This window comes from Anguilla anguilla, chromosome 18 (genome assembly GCF_013347855.1).
Source record: "Anguilla anguilla isolate fAngAng1 chromosome 18, fAngAng1.pri, whole genome shotgun sequence".
In the NCBI taxonomy this organism is placed as follows: Eukaryota; Metazoa; Chordata; class Actinopteri; order Anguilliformes; family Anguillidae; genus Anguilla; species Anguilla anguilla.
In genome coordinates this window covers 5,221,263-5,239,858 of record NC_049218.1, presented here as the reverse complement: position 1 = coordinate 5,239,858, position 18,596 = coordinate 5,221,263, and the positions used below count along the sequence as shown (strand labels likewise).

At 46.6% G+C, this 18,596-nt stretch overlaps 3 protein-coding genes across 4 annotated transcripts in view; 2 read left to right on the top strand and 1 right to left on the bottom strand.

Moving 5' to 3' along the window:
- The window catches only part of ppp2r5d (protein phosphatase 2, regulatory subunit B', delta), a 36,216-nt gene extending 33,786 nt beyond the window's left edge, over nt 1–2,430 (top strand). Inside the window, exon 17 of the mRNA XM_035401169.1 lies at nt 755–2,430. Coding sequence (XP_035257060.1) covers nt 755–892 — 138 coding nt within the window. The 3' untranslated portion in view covers nt 893–2,430. The remainder of the gene's footprint in view (nt 1–754) is intronic.
- A 2,820-nt stretch (nt 2,431–5,250) lies between these two features.
- On the bottom strand, nt 5,251–9,310 carry mea1 (male-enhanced antigen 1). Of its 2 annotated transcripts, none has more exons than XM_035401015.1 (4): nt 9,174–9,310; nt 8,541–8,888; nt 7,700–7,811; nt 5,251–5,829 (listed from the first exon to the last, which is right to left on the bottom strand). In XM_035401015.1, the coding sequence occupies exons 2-4, from the start codon at nt 8,844–8,846 to the stop codon at nt 5,666–5,668; spliced, it is 582 nt and encodes a 193-aa protein (XP_035256906.1). In that variant the 5' UTR covers nt 8,847–8,888; nt 9,174–9,310; the 3' UTR covers nt 5,251–5,665. The 2 variants fall into 2 exon arrangements, with proteins under 2 accessions (XP_035256906.1, XP_035256907.1); XM_035401016.1 differs by having other exon boundaries at nt 8,541–8,875; nt 9,174–9,279.
- A 1,136-nt stretch (nt 9,311–10,446) lies between these two features.
- dnph1 (2'-deoxynucleoside 5'-phosphate N-hydrolase 1) lies at nt 10,447–14,228 on the top strand. Its single transcript, XM_035399686.1, has 4 exons — nt 10,447–10,894; nt 11,322–11,393; nt 11,546–11,656; nt 12,189–14,228. The coding sequence occupies exons 1-4, from the start codon at nt 10,759–10,761 to the stop codon at nt 12,326–12,328; spliced, it is 459 nt and encodes a 152-aa protein (XP_035255577.1). The 5' UTR covers nt 10,447–10,758; the 3' UTR covers nt 12,329–14,228.
- The last annotated feature ends 4,368 nt before the right edge of the window (nt 14,229–18,596 follow it).

Genomic DNA, 18,596 nt, shown 5'->3' with positions numbered 1-18,596 from the left:
GTATCAGAGACAGGCATCCAGCACAGGGGAGAAACCCCAGTATTCAGAGCTGTATCAGAGACAGGCATCCAGCCGGATTTACACAGGGAAGAAACGCACATTAGAGGGAGACGAGTCACAGAATAGAGATTCCACAAACGCCTGCCTGGAAAAAGAGTAGGTCAGGACTTTAATGTTCGCCTCAGTAGGACAAGGGGCCAGTGGGATGAGAGGAGTGAAGAGAGGAGAGAAAAATGAACGGAGAGAGAGAAGAGAAGCTGCACCTAAGTTTAGACTCCCGAGTTCAGGCACGGCTGCATGATTAAAAGTTGATTTAACTGCACCTTTGAGATTCTTCGTAATACATTCGAACGCGATGTTTGTGTTACTCACAGCTGTGATAATTTAAAGATGCCATGTAAATCACATTTATCGCTGAAACAAAGTTAGTAATTATATTTGCGGTGTCGGTTGTAAATTTGGGACGTTTGCGTAATGGTCGTTGAAAGTTGACAGCTCCTGTGAACTGCAGTTCAATTTTGAATGAGTGGATGGGAGCCAAAGCCTTCTCAGACTTCAAAGAGGATGTCGGTGCTGTGTGCGGTCATGTGACTTATCTCAGATCCTTGCTCCATAGCCCAAATGAGCTGCGGTTGGCCCAGGAGCGAGTCCATCGACTGTGTGCATTAACTCCACCCCGCTTTGGGAGTGGGTGTGTTGATATGCCTGGATTCTGATTGGCCTCTCTCTCTCTCTTCCTGTGGGCGGTCCCCAGGGGATGAAGGAGCTGAAGAAGGACAAGGTGCTGATGAGGAAGAAGTCGGAGCTGCCGCAGGACGTGTACACTATAAAAGCCCTGGAGGCTCACAAGCGGGCCGAGGAGTATCTGACGGCCAATCAGGAAGCCCTCTGACCGGAGAGCAGTGCCTCCCTCCGCGCCCAGCTCACCCGCCTCTTTCCGTCCTAAAGTTGCCTGCTGTACCCCCCCCGCCCCCCCCCTCGCCCAACCCCCAACCTCTGACCTCACCTCCCCCGTCCAGTCGGAGAGCCCAATCTGCATTAGACCGTTACCATTTATTGAAATCAGCCGGGACACTACCACGTAGGCACACACACACACACATACACACGCTCACGCACACACACACACACAAACACACACATGCACGTACATCCACATGCTCATGCAATCACATCGCGGGTGCAGCTCAGTCTCTGGACTGCAGGAACTTCAGTCAGCCACGTTAATGGAAGTTGTTTTACCTCTCTCTGCCTGTGTGTTCCCTCCCCCCCCCCCCTTCCATCTGCGCCTGCTCGTCGCTGCTCGTCGTTCTGTAGTCGGAGAGTCGCCGTGGCTAGGCTGGCGGCTAGCGGCTAGCACCGCACGGACCGAAAACTGGCCCGTCCATCGGGAGGTAACTTGAAGGCCTTAGCTGCTTCAGTTGCGCAGATCTGCGGCGCTGCCTGTCTGCTGTTTTGATTGTATGCAGCCAGACTGCTGTACAGAGAGTGCGGACTTTCTGTTGTGAGTTGCCTTCGTGAAGACGGGCCAGCCAACGCGGCGCACTGTTAGCGCCTTGCTGTAGCATCGTAGCGCCGCGCTGAGCATCGCTACAGAAACGTTTCTGAGGAGTTTGGTGTCGTAGTGTCGTAGTTCTGCACAGAAGTGAATGGCCAGTCAAGGTGTTCTTTTGTATGTTAGGCCTAATCATACATTATGTCCTTTTTCGCTTTTCTTAAAAAAGGCAGTTTGTACACTATAAATTATGCGTTTTATTTGCTAATCCCGGCTCCAAAAAGTCACCCTCTAAAAAATATTTTGATTAATATTTCTATTTAACATGGCAACACCCCCCCCCCCCCCCCCCCCCGCCCAACAATATAATAACATTGAAATTGCCTGTTGTTTGTGTGGTTAGACCTTCATTTGCAGTCTGCACGTACATCACTGGTATGGATAAAAAAGGAGTTGGCAGTCAGCACCAGTTGATCGCTTGGTCTCTAGCATGACAGTCTATGAGATTTTCCAACACTGGCCAAGACTGGTATTTGTCCAGTGTTGGCCGCCTTTTTTTAAAATCAAGAGACTGTCTTGGTTCATAGTCTTCGTACCCACTGCATGTTCAGTGAACAGCTCACCTGTTAAAAGCTCTCTCATCTTCTAGTGACACCCAGACAATGTTACAAAAAAAAATATGGCTTCTTCAAGAGCACTATCTGGGCTCCAGAACGCTCTTATGAGTGTGACTGTTCTGGGAGGTGTCGGGTTTTGCACTACGGTGTGCTTGTGCACTACGGTGTGCTTGTGCACTGCGGTGTGCTTGTGCACTATTAGTGTGCTTGTGCACTACGGTGTGCTTGTGCACTACGGTGTGCTTGTGCACTACGGTGTGCTTGTGCACTGCGGTGGCGCTTGTGCACTACGGTGTGCTTGTGCACTGCGGTGTGCTTGTGCACTGCAGTGTGCTTGTGCACTATAGTGTGCTTGTGCACTACAGTGTGCTTGTGCACTATAGTGTGCTTGTGCACTATAGTGTGCTTGTGCACTACAGTGTGCTTGTGCACTGCAGTGTGCTTGTGCACTATAGTGTGCTTGTGCACTACAGTGTGCTTGTGCACTGCAGTGTGCTTGTGCACTATAGTGTGCTTGTGCACTATAGTGTGCTTGTGCACTACAGTGTGCTTGTGCACTACGGCGATGAAACGTACTTTTAACCCGTTTTGGCCACACTACCGCACTGCAAAAGGGGGTAGCCACCATTCTCACCGGATGAGCCGGCTTTTTGTCTCCTGAGCCTTCAAGCCTGCCAGCTCGCCACTGTTGTTACTTGTTTTGTGCCCCTTAATCTATTCAGTGCTGCCCCCCGGTGGTTGATAAAGGGAACGGCAGGAAGTGCATTTGTTGACCTGCGCAAGTCCATTTTCACAACCCTCCTCTGTTGAGTCTCGTTACACTTCACCAAAGAACTCGGTAATCGCGTTGGATGTGATCGCTGGCTGGTGCAGTTGGCCAAGCAGCAAGGTTCTATTATGGCTTAGAGCAGCCATTTTCATAGAACAGTCTTTTGTGGTGAAACTTAAGAGGAAGTCCAGGCCTACGAAAGAGGAAGGCCCAGATTGGCTGCACTCTCCCTCCACCGCTGGGGTTTGGTGAGGGTTGCCTAGTGATCCCCTGTTCACTTCCAGTGGTCCGACTTGTACTCACTTTGGGGATTTGAGTTGTGCGCATTTCACATTTCAGCAGCACAGTTTGGACATAGTCAGGGACAGGACTGTGGCTCAGGTAGGACGGAACATTTTTTTTTAAACCACAGTATCTGTTAACACCAGCAATTTACCATGAAAAGGATACATTTTTGTTTATTATTTCTACTGTGTGAGTTATTTCCACATGGAGAACCATGGATAAAGCTGCCTGCTTTTTAAAAATCCCTTTTCAGGAGCTGTGTAGCTGCCTTTTTTAACTTTTTTTTTGTTTTATTTTTGAAAAATCTGCTCCTTGGCTGCGAGGCGATTCTGGAAGCATAGGGTTAATGCAGGTCAAAAAACGTTTAGGGAATCTCTACACGTGACCCCAGCCCCCCCACCCCCTCCCTCCTCCTCCTCTCCTCTCCTCTCCTCTCCTCTCCAACACCTTGCTTGGTTTATTTAGTCTCTGTCATAGATTGTGATCTACAATTTATTTAAAGCGCCTAAGCAATATTTTTAAAAAAATAAAGAGAGAGAAGAAAAAAAAAAAAAGATGCACTTGGTGTATGGACAAGCACTACACAGTCCTCCTATTGGGAATATATACAGGAATAAAAAAGATGATACTTGCTTACTATTCAGGCTAATTATACTGGAAAAGGAGAGCCTGCAGTTACTGTTGCAAATATTTGTGTACTGTATATTGTAAATGTATATTGCTTAGGGTCGTCCCCACCTGCCCCCCCCGTTAGGTCCCTCTAACCCCCCCCCCCCCCCCCCACGCCAGTCACTTCTTCCAGCCCCCTCCTCTTTGGTTTTTTTTTTTTACTGCACGATGTCCCTTGTCATTGTCGCAAGATCTCGTCCCTTGAAAACCCCGTCTTTCACTTTCTGATCATTCCAAAGGTGGGGAACACTCCTCTGGTGCTGTCGGACAAACTGACCCCCCCCCCCCCCCCCCCCCCCCCCCCATCCCCTCGCAACCAAACTAAAGGCCGTGGACGTCTGTCCAGGGAGCTTTAATTGAAAGGGGACTCATCGAGCAGTCCTTTGTGCAAAGTGCAGTTCTGAGGCATGTGGGGTTTCATGCAGTTTGTTGCATCTGTCATTCCCGGTCTGAGCACTGTTTGATCACAATGCACACGCTGCTCAACATCGTACAAGAACAGGGTTGCAATCCATTGGGGCCACCCACCTGGGAATTCTTTAGAGAACAAAAAAAAGAGAGAGAACTTTTTCCTTTTTTTCCATGTATTTGCTTTATGTAGTGCAGTAATGCAAGTCGTTTAGCTTTCCAGATCCGTTTCTTCTCTCAGACATTTTGCATTTAAGCCATCTTTGTATCAAATCTGCCACAACCAGAGTAGCAATCCTGGTGCAGTCCTTTTTTTTAGCACAAGCATTCCTTCCAGTACAGATTCCTGACCATCCCTCTCTGAAAAGCTGACAGGCCCCTAGCCATTCCTGCGTCAGAACATTCTGGCCAGCATGCAACACTATTTGGCGCACAATGATGACATCACAGTAGACCCTTTGCCCGCGAGCCGAGGGAAGGTTCCGTTTGTCCGACAGTGGAATGTGAAGTTGAGGACAACTTGAGTCAAAGGGTCTCTCCACACTGCACCCCCCCCCCTCCCCCCCACTGTTTTGTCCTCTTCCTCCCCCCTCCTCCTCTTCCTCATCTCCACTTCTGACACTAATGTTAAGCTGCTTTCCAGGTCATATGTACATATGTTGTACTTAAATTAGGTAGAGCATTACATAGTATGAAAATGTCATATTTTGTACAGATGTTCATGTATGTACAGAACAAAATAAAAAAAGAAAAGAGAAGACCATGCCTAAGACCATGATCTGAATGAACTGCCACTGATATTAAAAAAGTACCCAGGATTTCTTGCATCCTATATGCATATTCTCATAACGTTACTCAATTGTGCACTTTCATGGCTAAATTATAATTTTGCTAAGACTATTTAATTTGTATAGCGTCTATATTGGCCGATTATTTTCAAGGATTTCAAAAGTTTTTGTTACCCTTTTCATTCCTGTACCTCCTGCTACAAAAACCATGAGAAAGCATTCACAAAGTGACCAATGGCATTTATTGCACTTTGTGACACAAAACAAACACCACCGACACACAATCACAAAATAATCAAATTAAAACTTGGGAGATACAAACCCATTCTGATTGACCAGCTTGGATAATTAACACATAAAAAGCGACCTGGTAATGGAACAGCCACTGTGTGTGTGTGTGTGTGTGCATCCACGCATGTGCGTGTGTGTGTGTGTGTGTGTGTCTGTTTGTGTGTGATGTGTGTGTCTGTGCGTGTGCGTTTGTGTGTGTGTGTATTTATATATACATACACACACACATACACACACAGGTACATGTATATAGCAGTGGAATTCAGGAGGAGCAGGTGTGGTTGGGGGTTCCTGATGCAGGCCTGTTTAAGCTCCTCCCCTAAGTCCTTCACCACAGGCCGGCTCACTTGCGCTGCAGCCGCAGCCCGGCGGAGCTCTGTCGTGATTGGAGGGTCTGCTGGACCATGTCCTTCCATTGGTCGTCCGAGATCTCCTGGGCCCAGGCGGGAATGCCCAGGGAGGGCAGGTTGACTGCAGCCATGGTCCTCTTCACCAGCTCCACGTGATCTGCGGGACGGGGGGAGCGGGGGAGCGGGGGACCGTGAGCGGAGCACCACAGCGGGTAACCATGCCAACAGCACTGGGCACAGACTACCCGAAGACCCGGCACTACCAGGGTAACCATGCCAACAGCACTGGGCACAGACTACCCGAGGACCCGGCACTACCAGGGTAACCATGCCAACAGCACTGGGCACAGACTACCCGAAGACCCGGCACTACCAGGGTAACCATGCCAACAGCCCTGTGCACAGCACTGTCAGGGTAGGCATGCCAACCGCCCTGGGCACAGAGTACCTAAAGACACAGCACTGGGCACAGAGCACCTAAAGATACAGCACTGGGCACAGAGTATCTAAAGACACAGCACTACCAGGGTAGGCATGCCAACAGCACTGGGCACAGAGCACCCAAAGACACGGCACTACCAGGGTAGGCACTGCAACCCCACTCCCCTCCCCGGCCTCAAACCAGTACATGACCTCAGAACCAAAGTCATGACCGTTGCCAGCCATACAACTGTTCGGTTCAGTGAGGTGGTTGTGGGCACAGATAGAAAGAAACTCACAAACGTTTTATTTTATTTTTTTTAGCACTGTGAAGAGAATAATCCACTAATTTCTTCCCCCTTCCACCTAAGCTAAAGTGAACTGAGCATTCTGATGCAAAATGGCTGCCCTGCATCACCCATGTGGGTGCCACACGGTGGTGGTGGTTAAGGAGTTTTCCCCCATTCAGTGAGTGATGCGAGATCTTCAAAAGTGATGTGTAAGTACAGCCCATCATTATTCAGAACCTGATGTAGTGGCAGTGGGGATAAGTGACCCAAGGCCACACCCACAACCACAGGCCTCAGATCTGCTCTTCAACCTCTCAGCTTCTGCAACACTGGCAATTTACTGGAACCATGACCCCACCTGCTGAACTGTTCAATCATCCCAAAGGCATATGGCATAATCCTTAAAAAAACTATCTATTCCACTAGAGCCAACTGTCAAACAAAAAGAAACATATTGTGCGAGATACAACATTGTAAGCATAACAAGCACCACTTTTGAGTTATTGCCAAGCAAATTAATAGCTTGCATTGGAAAAAGCAATATTTGGAGGCTCAATTATATCATACTTTCCTTATAAATGGCCACTCAAAAGTTAATTGACAACTAAATCAAGTTGATTATGACCGGAGGACTCTCTCATTGTAAATGTTGGGAGTTTCCAGCCAAATAGAATCATTCCAATGACTACTACCCTTTTTCAAAATGGCAGGTTTAATAAGTTGAAGCATCCAGCTAAAGTACCTTCCTTATTCTTTTCCCCATTCAGAATAGGCCATCATGGGTGTGGGCCAGTCCCATTACTGTAATGTCCCCTGTCAATACTGGAGAACAACAACTACTGCAGACTTATTCCAAACTACTCCCAGCTGCATGAAGTCAGCTCACTGTTGACTTGGCCACACTGCGATCCACCAGCTATGCTGCAGTACTGAAATACTGGGCAGATTGTGTGCCTGTTCAACCAGAGGATGCACAACCGATGTTTTCCCTGCCAGTGGAAAACATCCTTCCTTGGGCCAATAGTGCATCAGCCTGCAGGAGTCCTGGAGGCATCACAGGCACAGTCTACCACTGGATCCAGGCCATACAGGCACGTGGCTCTATCAGCAATGATTGCCTGAGCCAGATCACAGGTACACAGGTTAAAAAAAAATGTCCTCCTCTCCTCCAACCTTCCCCCTCCCCTCACCTCCTCTCCCCCACCTCTCTCCCCTCTCCGCCCTCCTACCCCCCATAGTTTGCACAGGTAATGCATGCAGGTAAGGGACAGTTGGGACAGGCTTTGGGGGGGGGGGGGGGGGGGGGGGGGACCTCACCTGCGTCCATGGGGATGGAGGGCTGGCTGGGGCGGGCCCCTGCCCCGTCGGGGGGGTCCTCCTCCTCGTCGCTGTCCGGGGGAGGGGGCTGGGGCAGGAAGAGACCCATCGCCTGCGGATCGCACAGCGAACTTGCGCTTAAGACCGGGCCACTCAGTACGCTACCCCCTGACTTCACCGTGGAATCTGGGTCCCGTGCCCAGATGCCGGCCACCCACAGAGTTACCGATGCCGTTCCATTTGCACGATTTTGCCGTTTGCTAGCCGCTTAACGCAGGAAGTAATGCATATATTACCGTGAGTCATTGACACATTCAGCTATCCCTGCAAGTTAAATTACTTCTATTTCTAATGATAGTATTCACATTGTCTCTGCTTAAGGAGTAAGCAGCTATGCTTAATAATTAACACTAATTAAATGTGAGTTAACAAAGGCTCCCAGGCCCAAGCCCATTCCTACACCAAAGTATTAAGATTAGTTTATTTGGTTATAATATTTTAGCTTTGATTCTTTATTGCGGTCCTAGAGGAAATGTGTTGCCACAGTCCATACCGTGCACATATACATAAACAAACACACATACAGCTGCAAAAAAAAAAACACGCAATTAACAAATTATTCCATTCAGTAAAACCATGGCAGAGGGAACGAAGCTTCTTTTGAACCGGGCCTTTTTGCTCATTAGGGATCTATACGGCCAAACGGTAGTACTGTGAAGAATAGATTGACGGGGTATATTGTTAGAAGACCGGAGGTAAGTTGCTATCTTCTTCAAAACACGAGTTCACTGTCATACATTTAGCTGCATAACATTGTAAAAAATAGGTCTGCTATCGTTACCTCTATCCTTTCCTGAACATCCTGAAGTTGTTCTGCGTGCGAGGAGCCCACGTCCTCAGAGTGCTCTGTCTGACCGAAGTTTAACGTCCCTTCGGGATCCTGGTTCAATGGTTGGTAATAGTAACCTCCGCCTCCAGTATCCTCGTCTTCCCCAATACCGCCCTCGTCTTCCTCGGGATCCTCGCCGCTCCACTCGCCGCCGACTTCCACGGCCCCTCCATCCGACAAGCGCTCCTGGCCCAGTTCTTCCTCGGAGTTCGGTAAGATTCTCTCAGGACCCATATCCCTGCTGATCTCCACTTCCATCCACGGCCGCAGGACTCCGGCTGAGGCCCCTGGCGAGAAAGACTGTGGGGTATCAACCAACACGTTAAATCAATGTGACAACTCCACACTGTGATTTCTTAATTAGTGTATGGCTAATTTTTTTTAATGATCTAAGTTAACACCAGCCACGCCACCGTATTTCGGATTTATACTCCAATGTCAGCGAATACTGCAATCCCACCTGCAATGGTTGAATTTTTCTACGAAAGAAAGACTGGAGAACGATCTGTTCCGCTAGTCATGGTGGTTCGGCAGGCTAGCTCAGCAAAATCTAAATCTTTTTATTTATTTATTAAAAAGTCTTACCTGGAACGTATTTTTTTTTATAAATATGCAATGTTTATTGTTTTACGCAAGCTAATTCCAACAGTTATTAGCCAGCTCCACCGCTGCAGAGTCCTCCTTTTCCTGTTTTGAAAGGAAATGGTTTTTTCACGTTGAACGTCATGATGTCATAGTCTGGGTTGCCATGTCGGATGTGTTTCTGTAGATTAGGTAGTGTCAGTCTATGAATGATGATAGATAGGCTGTTGTCGATTTTCCAGTTTGCATGATGACTAATGTAAAAAGTCAAATTTGAGTCCTTTAAACATTCATAGGAGTGATGCATGTTTCCAATTCAAAATAATCACTCATAGCATAAGCAGTCCCTCCCGCTTAATATGTTGTATCGCCTTATTTATTGTATCACCTTAGTTATGTATCAACAGCCATTTAAACATTCACAAAACAGGCTGTTTTCAGAAATTACAGTTTGATGTGGTGCAGATGCTTCGGTGAGTGATGGAATGCCAACAGCATTTGAATCTTTAAATCGCAATTTTATTGCATTGTTCATTACCTTTGTTCCACAAATCTTGTAATTTCTGGATTGCAATTCAACAGATGGAAAATACTTAGCTATTCAAGTCTGGCTGTTTGCCCGTTCATTAGCATCAAAGAGGTACCGCGATGACAATTGTATTCCTGTTAGCTATTCAAGAAGGGTGTGAATCTTTGTTTATGTTTTTGTAATAAAATACGTTGCAATATCGTATCTTAAACTTGGGTTCCTCGTGCAGTTTCACCATACAAGAGCAAATCTAGTGATGGGCATATGATCGCAAATGATCTATAATTCATTGATCGTTTATTTCGCACTCCAGTTGGATCTCTTCCAACCCGATATCTCTGACATAGCCACAGGTTCTGTGACGGTAATTGCTAAATATTCATATTCGACGGATTTCACCACTTTAATTTTCAAGTGAAGTAGAGCTGGTACATATTATATTATATTATATTATATTATAGTTTCGGAATGAAATGCAAAAAATACAATATGACACATTTTGGAAAATGTATGTATACGTCCACGAGGGGGCGCTACATGTGTAACAGAGCGCCTGCAGCACGGTAGACGCTGAACCTGCTACACCATCCAGATCCTTCAAGCTGAGGCGTTGCCAGCTCTGACACTTGGGGCCAAATTAGATAATTGCTCATAATGTCGCTGACTTCTCTAATTGAATGGGGATGGGTGGAATAGTTCGCCTTAGAAATTAAGTGAAAAAGCGCAGGGATTCCCCTGTCCCTAAGCATAAACCGTTTTCGTCCCCCTTGTTGTCGTTACGAAGTCAGTAGCCTAATTGGCAATATGATGTCGTTTGATTTATTATTTTGCCAGATGGAAGTGTCGGGGACACTCGCTTTCATGTCGACCGTGTCTTGGTGGTAGACGAGTTACGTCACTTTAAACGTGTGGGATTTTGAATTCAGTCTGGCAGCCCCGGTACGCAGCGTGCACTTCATTTTGGAGGCAAAATAGTAGCTTTATTTATCGAGAGCGTGAACTCATCGGTTTTTCAAGAAGTTTCTACGAAGTCATATCAGATATCAAACCAGAAAAACAATGCGTATATATTTTTGTGGTAGCATCCGCGGAGGGCGACAGGACGTAAACATTTATCAGAGAATTGTGAAAAAATTGCAAACGTACGGCAAAGTTCTAACGGAGCATGTCAGCCACGGTGACATTTCTGAAAAAGGTGAATTGTTTCCTTCAGTGTCTGTTCATACTTTAGAGTCCCTCAAAATCCCTACGTTTTGAGTTATGAATTCGCACTTTCTTGACATTCACTCTTTGTTCTCCACATGTTTGTAGTCTGCTTCGATCCGTTGTGATGACTGTCCTTTGTTCTTACTAAGGGAAATATTGAGATTTATGTTATGCACTGTCGTCTTGCTTGTTCCTGCGGTTGTTGGTTTTTTAATGAAGTGGCTATAGATCCGCGTCAACATCTAGTTTTTTGCTTGATATTTTGCCTTCCTTGTTTTCAGTTGAGTTATTTTGAGGTTTTTTTCATAATAGATTTGATCGGATCTAGTGAATTTTTGGAATGTGGACCTTATTTCCGTCTTGGCTTGATTTACCCTACTGGGTTCGGAAAAAATCACTTCTCTGTCTGTGGCCAGGTGAAGATTCAGCACTAAAGGGGGATCGTGCCATCCACGACCGAGACATGGAGTGGCTCGTGGCGGCCGATGGTGAGGTTGTCCGCTCGCGCGTTTGCTCAGTGGTCCTGAAAAGTCTCCTAGACCTTTGCTACGATATTTATAAATATATTAATATTAGAGACTGTCCGTGTGCACTTTCACCTGACATTTAGGTGTGTTTTGCCTCGTATTCGTCTCTACAGTGATAGTGGCCGAGGTGACGCAGCCCTCTCTTGGCGTCGGGTACGAGCTGGGGCGAGCGGTGGCCATGCACAAGAAGATTCTCTGCCTCTTCCGACCCTCGTCTGGACGAGGTAACATGTTAAGCAGAATTTCCCAATAACGGAAACCCTACAAGTGTAGATAGAGGTGCACAGAACAGCCCGTGCTCTGCTGTGCTGTTATTCCTGGTAAGAATTTATGGTTGTCTTTACATTCACTATGCACTCCGCCAGCCTGAAGATATAACTGGGATTAGGAAGGACATTTATTATTTAAAATTGTATTAATATTTTATTGTCTTATTATGTCACCACACCATTATAACCTCAAGATTTAATGGAAGTATTCAGGTTCTGCTGAATCTGTTGCGCGTCAGAATGTTACACCATGCAGGCATTCTGATGTGACACACACTTCTTGTAGAGCTTATAGTCATTGCCAGTTTCACTCATTTTTGGGACAAAGGGGTGTGTCTGCCTTTCACAAGTGTCACTTGTCCGAGCCTCACTTGCTAACAGAAGTCCAGAGTTTTCACTCAAGCGCAGTTCGTGATGCAGTCCTTCTTCTTCTCTCTCATCCTCTCTCTCTCTCTCTCTCTCTCTCTCTCATCCTGTCTTTCTCCAGTCCTGTCTGCCATGATCCGGGGTGCCGACGGCGATTCTCCGAGCTCTGCGCTCCAGGTGCGAGACTACAGCGAGGATGAGGTGGAGACGGTTCTGCAGGAGTATTTCAGCACCCTCACGCCCAACGTTGAAACACGTTAACGTGCGATCTACAGGACCTCTTAGACCTGTGATGACATGACACCTGTGCACTGCTGTAGCTACCATCAGCAAACGTCAGACAACATCACTTTCCAGACGTGCTCCTTTAAGCAGATTGTTTTCAGACGACACATATGCGGCAAGTCTCTTATTTTTTTTGAAAACTGAAAGCAACATGCAGAAAACTGATAACAACGAGAACGTGACACTTCATAGCTACGCATGGAATCAAAGCAGGTTGGGGTGAAAAGGGGTCAGTGTAAAAAATTTTTTTTTTTTTTTTGGAAATGGTTTGCGGTCTGATAAGCAATGGCAATAAACAGTATTACAGTCTGTCCAGCTGAAGTAAAGGTTATTCCAGTATTTTTTTATTTTTTTATTTTTTGCTCTTTTATATAAACCGCTCTGGTTTACAGGCATGTACAGGCCTGTCCTGCAGTTCTCTCAAGACAGGGAATATGTTATTTTGACCTATTTTTTGTTTATGTCTTTTTGTTTAGTTCCAAAATTTCCTCCCCGAATAGAATCGTAACCGTTGGCTCATCCCATTACTGTAAATTTTGGAGGGTGCACTCTAGCACAGCCATCCTGCAGTGTGTGTGTGTGTGTGTAGTTAAACAGCACTCACAGATTGTGCAGACAGGTTGCAACTCTGTGATCGTCCAGAGGGGGCGCCGTTGAGCAATGAGGCGGGAGATACCGTGCTGACCAGTACTCTTGTTCTTCGTCTTTACCAGAGCAACGCTGTTGCCAGCTGTGCTTTGCCAGGACAAATTCCTGCCTTGTTTTATGGTTGTGCCTTCCCAGTGCTGTCTGGGGCAAATGATCATGCTGTATTGTTGGATGTGACACTTCATGTGTCCTCCAAGAAGAACAGATGAGATTCCTAGATCCATAAGCTTTTGAGAATGCACAAAACGACATTGGCTTGTTTTACGTAAAAGTTCTGTATGTTTTCGTCTATGGGCAGCCTTCTCTCCTTCCCTACCTCCCTCCCTCCTTCCCCTTTTCTCCCAGCCTCTCTGTATATTTACACACACACACACACATATACATATATATATATATATATATATATATATATCATGTCATATAATTCCTCAAAAAAGCTGTTATTACTGGTGCCCCTTGATAAAATAATACATTTCTAAATCTCCCCTGAGAAAAATGCAGTTTGACAGCTTGTTTACATGAGCACTTTCATGTGGGCGGCTTATTTTGAAAGATTTAATATCCCACATAAATGAACGGTAATTATCAGCTGCCAACTGTATTTTCATTTGTTGGGAGTCGCATATCAGTGAAGTGTTTGAATTAAGTCCCCCCCCCCCCCCCCCCCCCCCCCCCCCCCCCGAATACGTCTAAAGGTAGCGTAACACGAGAATGAAAGGTGAAAAGATGAGAAATAACAATGGTAGCTCCTCTCTTGGTCTGTGTTTATTAGCAGACTTCATTGCTTTCCCTGCTCAGGGAGCTAGTGCAGTAGAGTACCTGCGGTATGTGACCTTTGCGAAGGTGAATGCATTATCTCTGGTGAACCCGTATATGGCAGACTGAAGGCTGACTGCTGACTGGTGACCCACCCCCCCCAGCCTCCATCTTGGCTCCCCTGGGCCTTGGGCTTCCCATTTTTAAATAATAATAATAGGACACTACTGGACTGTACTGGAATTTGTGCATTTATGTGTAGCTAGAGCGGGTGGTTTTCACAGTCCTGCTAATGTCATATGCCCTGTTTAAAATAAAATAAAAAATACTCCTGGGAAAATTGTTCCACCAAAAGGCATTTCTTCATTCTTTCTCTGTTCAAATTCCAAATTTCAGAGTTAACATTTGTGTTCATGTGAACTGTATGAACATTTTTTTATTGTATTGCCGGAGCTCTACATTAAAATATAAAGACAAACTATATTTTTTATTTTTTTCTCGGTTGCACTTATAATCCAAATGAGTTGTATGTTGCATTGGAACAGTCACCCTTGAAGGACAGTGGTAAGGTAGAGGAGAGGCGGGGTATATTGTGCTAAACCCACTGCTGATAGGCTGGTTCAGTTAGTTGTCCTGAATGAGTTATTTACAGGAAAAAAAAAACTCATTTTTAATTTAATACATGGGTCGCATTTTATAGTACATTTCATTACATTAATTTGCAAGGCATTCTAATCCAGAATGATTTACAGTATAGATGTCGGTTATATTCCTGCTGAACGGCTGTTAAGATGTATGCATTCTGCCAATACTCCAGGTATTTTCACATGTCAGTTGGCCAGTTTTGATCTCTGGTGCTGAGGGGGGAACACTTAAGTTCAGAGGGTCTCCAAAGTCACTTCGGCCCATGAGACTGATTGCTGTAGTTTGTAGACGGGCGTGATACGCTACATTTTCGTGATTTCGAACTGCAGGGAGACGTGAGCATTCTTTTATACCGTGTTCGCCAATTTCTCTTCTGGCTGGTTGAAAAAGCCTTAATTATAGTCAAATGTAAGAAGTTTGGCTCTTAATATTTTCACATGGTCACCATTCAAGTTTAATTCAGTCTTTGACCGTCCATTGCCCTCGCAGTGCGACTCTGTCAGGTCACAAGACTGCCGTAGATTGTCTCCCCTACCTCCTCCGCCAGGGACATAGCCCTGGTGTGAACTGAATAAATGCCTGAAGTCCAACGTAGCCTTGCAGATTTCAATTCACAAAGCTGAAAATCTAAGCGGCAGTTTGAATCACTGCCCTTGTTCCTTTCAGTGCAAAATTGTCATTCATTCTGGAACTTTCCCACCCCACTGTTTCTCAGTCCAGTTTCTTAAGTGCTTTTTTTCAGGCCAGTTCCTTTTGAGGTAATTCAGACTAGATTTTTTTTTTTTTTGTCGCGTTTTTCTCAGCATCAAAGGGAAAGTGATTGTCCTTGCAGCTATATAGTTTATTAAAGGTGGTTTTCAGACCGATAATACCCAGTCTGTGTGGGAACCGAAACCGCTAAATCACAGTAAATGAGCAACTGCGCGCTGCACACTGTAGCACGCCCTGCGTCACTGCTCCTCCAGCTCGGTTGCGATGGCAACGTGCGGAGAAGGTCAAAGGGCATGGTTCTGAGGCTGCACATTCCCGGGCTCTATTTTAAGGACTCACATTGCAGCCTAGGACAAAATGCTCATAAACGGCATACCCACCCACCCCCCCCCCCCCCAACCCCCATTTTTACCCTTGGCCCTACCTTTATTGAAATGGAAGGCCAACAATGCAATCCAGGAAGGTGCATCTGTGCACAACCCCCCAAAATCAAACCAGTCCCTTCCAATGCTACATCCCTTTTTAGCGCCCCCTGCAGGGCAATGCCGTCCACCGGTCAGGACCCTCTTTTTCATTGGGGGGGGGGGGGGGAGAGTGCTGACCTTGTTCAGGACCCTGAATTGCCAGGTGTCCTGGAGCTGTGCCAGGCGTCCTGGCAGCGCCCCTGTGCGGGACAGGGAGGGCGAGGAGGGGGCAGAAAAGCTCCCCGAAACAGGGGAGACGCGTAAACAGATGGAGAGATCTGGGCCCAGCGAGCCGACAGCTGAGCAAACAGACAGAAGAGAGGAGCGCAGGGGAAGGGAGGTGTGAAGAGCAGACGCCGGGAACGACAGGCGGGAAAAAACCCGGGCCCACGAGTCCCCGGGCCGAGAGAGAGAGAGAGAGAGGGAGAGAGAGAGAGAGAGGGAGAGAGAGGGAGAGAGAGAGAGAGGGAGAGAGAGAGAGGGAGAGAGAGAGAGAGAGAGGGAGAGGGAGAGGGAGAGAGAGAGAGAGAGAGAGAGAGAGAGGGGGGGAGGGAGAGAGGGAGAGAGAGAGAGAGGGAGAGAGGGAGGGAGGGAGAGAGAGAGAGAGAGAGAGAGAGAGAGGCGGAAAAAATGCAGAAACGAAGAAGAAACAAGCACGTAACCGTCCAGACCCACAGCGCAAATCACTTCCGCAGACGCATTTTAGCCGCCACCACCTGCGCATGCGTCCCACCAAACGTCCCTCAAAGGTCGTGAGTGAGTGAGTGAGTGAGTGGCCACAATTTGAAATTGCATAGCCCAAGACCTAAAGACTATTTAGGTCTTTTTCCTGCGCGCCGTGGGAAAAAGACCTAAATAGTCAAAGACAGATTACTGGTAGTCAGCGCATGCTTCGGTTTCATCCTCATGTGGCTGTTTATACAGCTCAGTGTTCAGCCATGAATAGCTCTTGTATTGTTATTATTATCTTGATGTAGCTCGTTGTCATGCCTCCTAGTCTGACTACTAGCATTACTCTCTGACCTAGCGTATGCTTAATGTGTTCATGGCTGTGAATAACCGTTACATAATGAGTATTATACCTTATCGTACCTGCGTTTTGTAGTTGTTCCAGTGACCTTGGGTATTGCACTTCTTGTACGTCGCTTTGGATAAAAGCGTCTGCAAAATGAATGTACTGAAGGTAACAGGCAGAACCTAGGAAGTGAGAGAAAGTCATTGAGTACATGTCTAGGTGTCTTTCTGTGTGGTTACCTCCTGTATGGAGGCTGATACCATCTGTCCTGAATGTTGGGGTATAGGTAAATGGGTAAAGGGGTCACAGGAGTGTCTCCCTTTAATGAGAAAGATGGCCGCTGTGCCGGGAGGGGGTTCCACCACCTCTCCACACCAGTGACACTATATACATGGACGACAGGACGCCGCTATTTTCAATGGGCGAGACGAGAGGGCGATTGTATCACTTCCTGGCCGGCTTCTCGTGCAACAGATACTTGGAATGCACAAGACTGCGTAGGCGCCAAGTCTCTGGTGATTCTTTGTGATTCAAAAGATGCACTCCTTGTAGTAGCTGCGCAGTAGAATTTGTTAGATTACAGCACTGAGGTTAGAACGCTAAGTCATCATGATTCACGAATCATGGATATTTTGATGTATGAAATTATTCCTCATATTCTCAAAATAACTTGTTTTAATGTGATATGTGTGGATGACATTTTCCCACTTTCCATATGGCAAACCTCCATAGGAGTTTAAGGCTTTTTAGGGAGGTCATTCTTCAAACATTACTGCACAGTCCTTCAAGGTTGCAGGCTTATGACGTCATTATCTGTGCTGGAGAAGCCCCAAAAATTGTCACTTCTGCTGGAACGCGCTAGGAGAGATGTCCTGCCCCCCCCCCCACCCCCCCACCCCCGCTCCAAACATGTCCCACTGTCCCCTGTCTGGACAGGGGCGACGTAGCTCAGGAGGTAAGACCGATTGTCTGGCAGTCGGAGGGTTGCCGGTTCAAACCTCGCCCTGGGCATGTCGAAGTGTCCTTGAGCAAGACCCCTAACCCCTAACCCCTAACTGCTCTGGCGAATGAGAGGCATCAATTGTAAAGCGCTTTGGATAAAAGCGCTATATAAATGCAGTCCATTTACCATTTACCATTCTCCTCCTCCTGTGGTAACAGCAGAAAAACAGCAAAAAATTTCATGTTCCTGGAAAAAAAAAAATGTTCCGTGTTTGAATTGATTTCAAGGACAAGAACAAAGGGATCGTTGGTGAAACTGTCAGATTTTGAAATGTGATGTTTCTCTCAGCTACCCCTACATACATAAAACAGACCCTTTGTTTGAAGCCGATTGGCCAGCTGAGTGTCTGAATCCATTTTAAATAGACGGTATCAAGTTTAATGCTTAACTCTTAACTTATTTCTTTGATGTTTTTTTAAAATTATTTCTGTGCCCCTTTGAGTAGGTTCAGGTAAAGGAAGGATAACGGAGGGAGGAAGGACACGGGTGAAGGTGGGGATGAGGGTGAAGAAGGTGCGGGTGTAGGCGAGGATGAAGAGCGGAGAGGAGGTGGAGGAACAGTAGCAACACACTCGGTGCTCTGGCAACACCGATGCCCGCTGGCGATGATCGGGCGCGTTTCCTGCCAAAAATCCTCCACTCCCCCGAGGGAGATACCATCCTCCACCCACTCCCGAAATCTGCTTCCTTTACACCTCCTGGGGTCAGCAGCAATCTGCTGTTTAACGCACAAAGACACCCAAAATAGTTCTAATTGTTGTTTTTTTTTTTTAAAGCTTTTTTCTTTGTCAGCCTCAGCATGATTCTGGCTCGACAGAATGAGCCTCAGCAGGGCAATCTGACTGTGCTGTGCTACACAGCACCCATAAGTCCCAGAGTGAGACAGGTAAGACAGGTCATCTTCAAGTCGAAAAATTCTGATGTGCATCTATTATGTGATTGTGCTCTAGCAAATTAGTTTCTGTGTGTGGAGCCATACTCTTCTTTTCCTCCATAGACTGT

Coding starts and splice junctions, on each gene's coding strand:
- mea1 (XM_035401015.1), bottom strand. CDS start 8,846: ATGGAAGTGGAGATCAGCAGGGATATGGGTCCTGAGAGAATCTTACCG. Junction 7,812..8,540: donor ATGTTCAGGAAAGGATAGAG/GTAACGATAGCA, acceptor TGCGATCCGCAG/GCGATGGGTCTCTTCCTGCC. Junction 5,830..7,699: donor CTCCATCCCCATGGACGCAG/GTGAGGTCCCCC, acceptor CCCGTCCCGCAG/ATCACGTGGAGCTGGTGAAG.
- dnph1 (XM_035399686.1), top strand. CDS start 10,759: ATGCGTATATATTTTTGTGGTAGCATCCGCGGAGGGCGACAGGACGTA. Junction 11,394..11,545: donor GTGGCTCGTGGCGGCCGATG/GTGAGGTTGTCC, acceptor TCGTCTCTACAG/TGATAGTGGCCGAGGTGACG. Junction 11,657..12,188: donor CCGACCCTCGTCTGGACGAG/GTAACATGTTAA, acceptor GTCTTTCTCCAG/TCCTGTCTGCCATGATCCGG.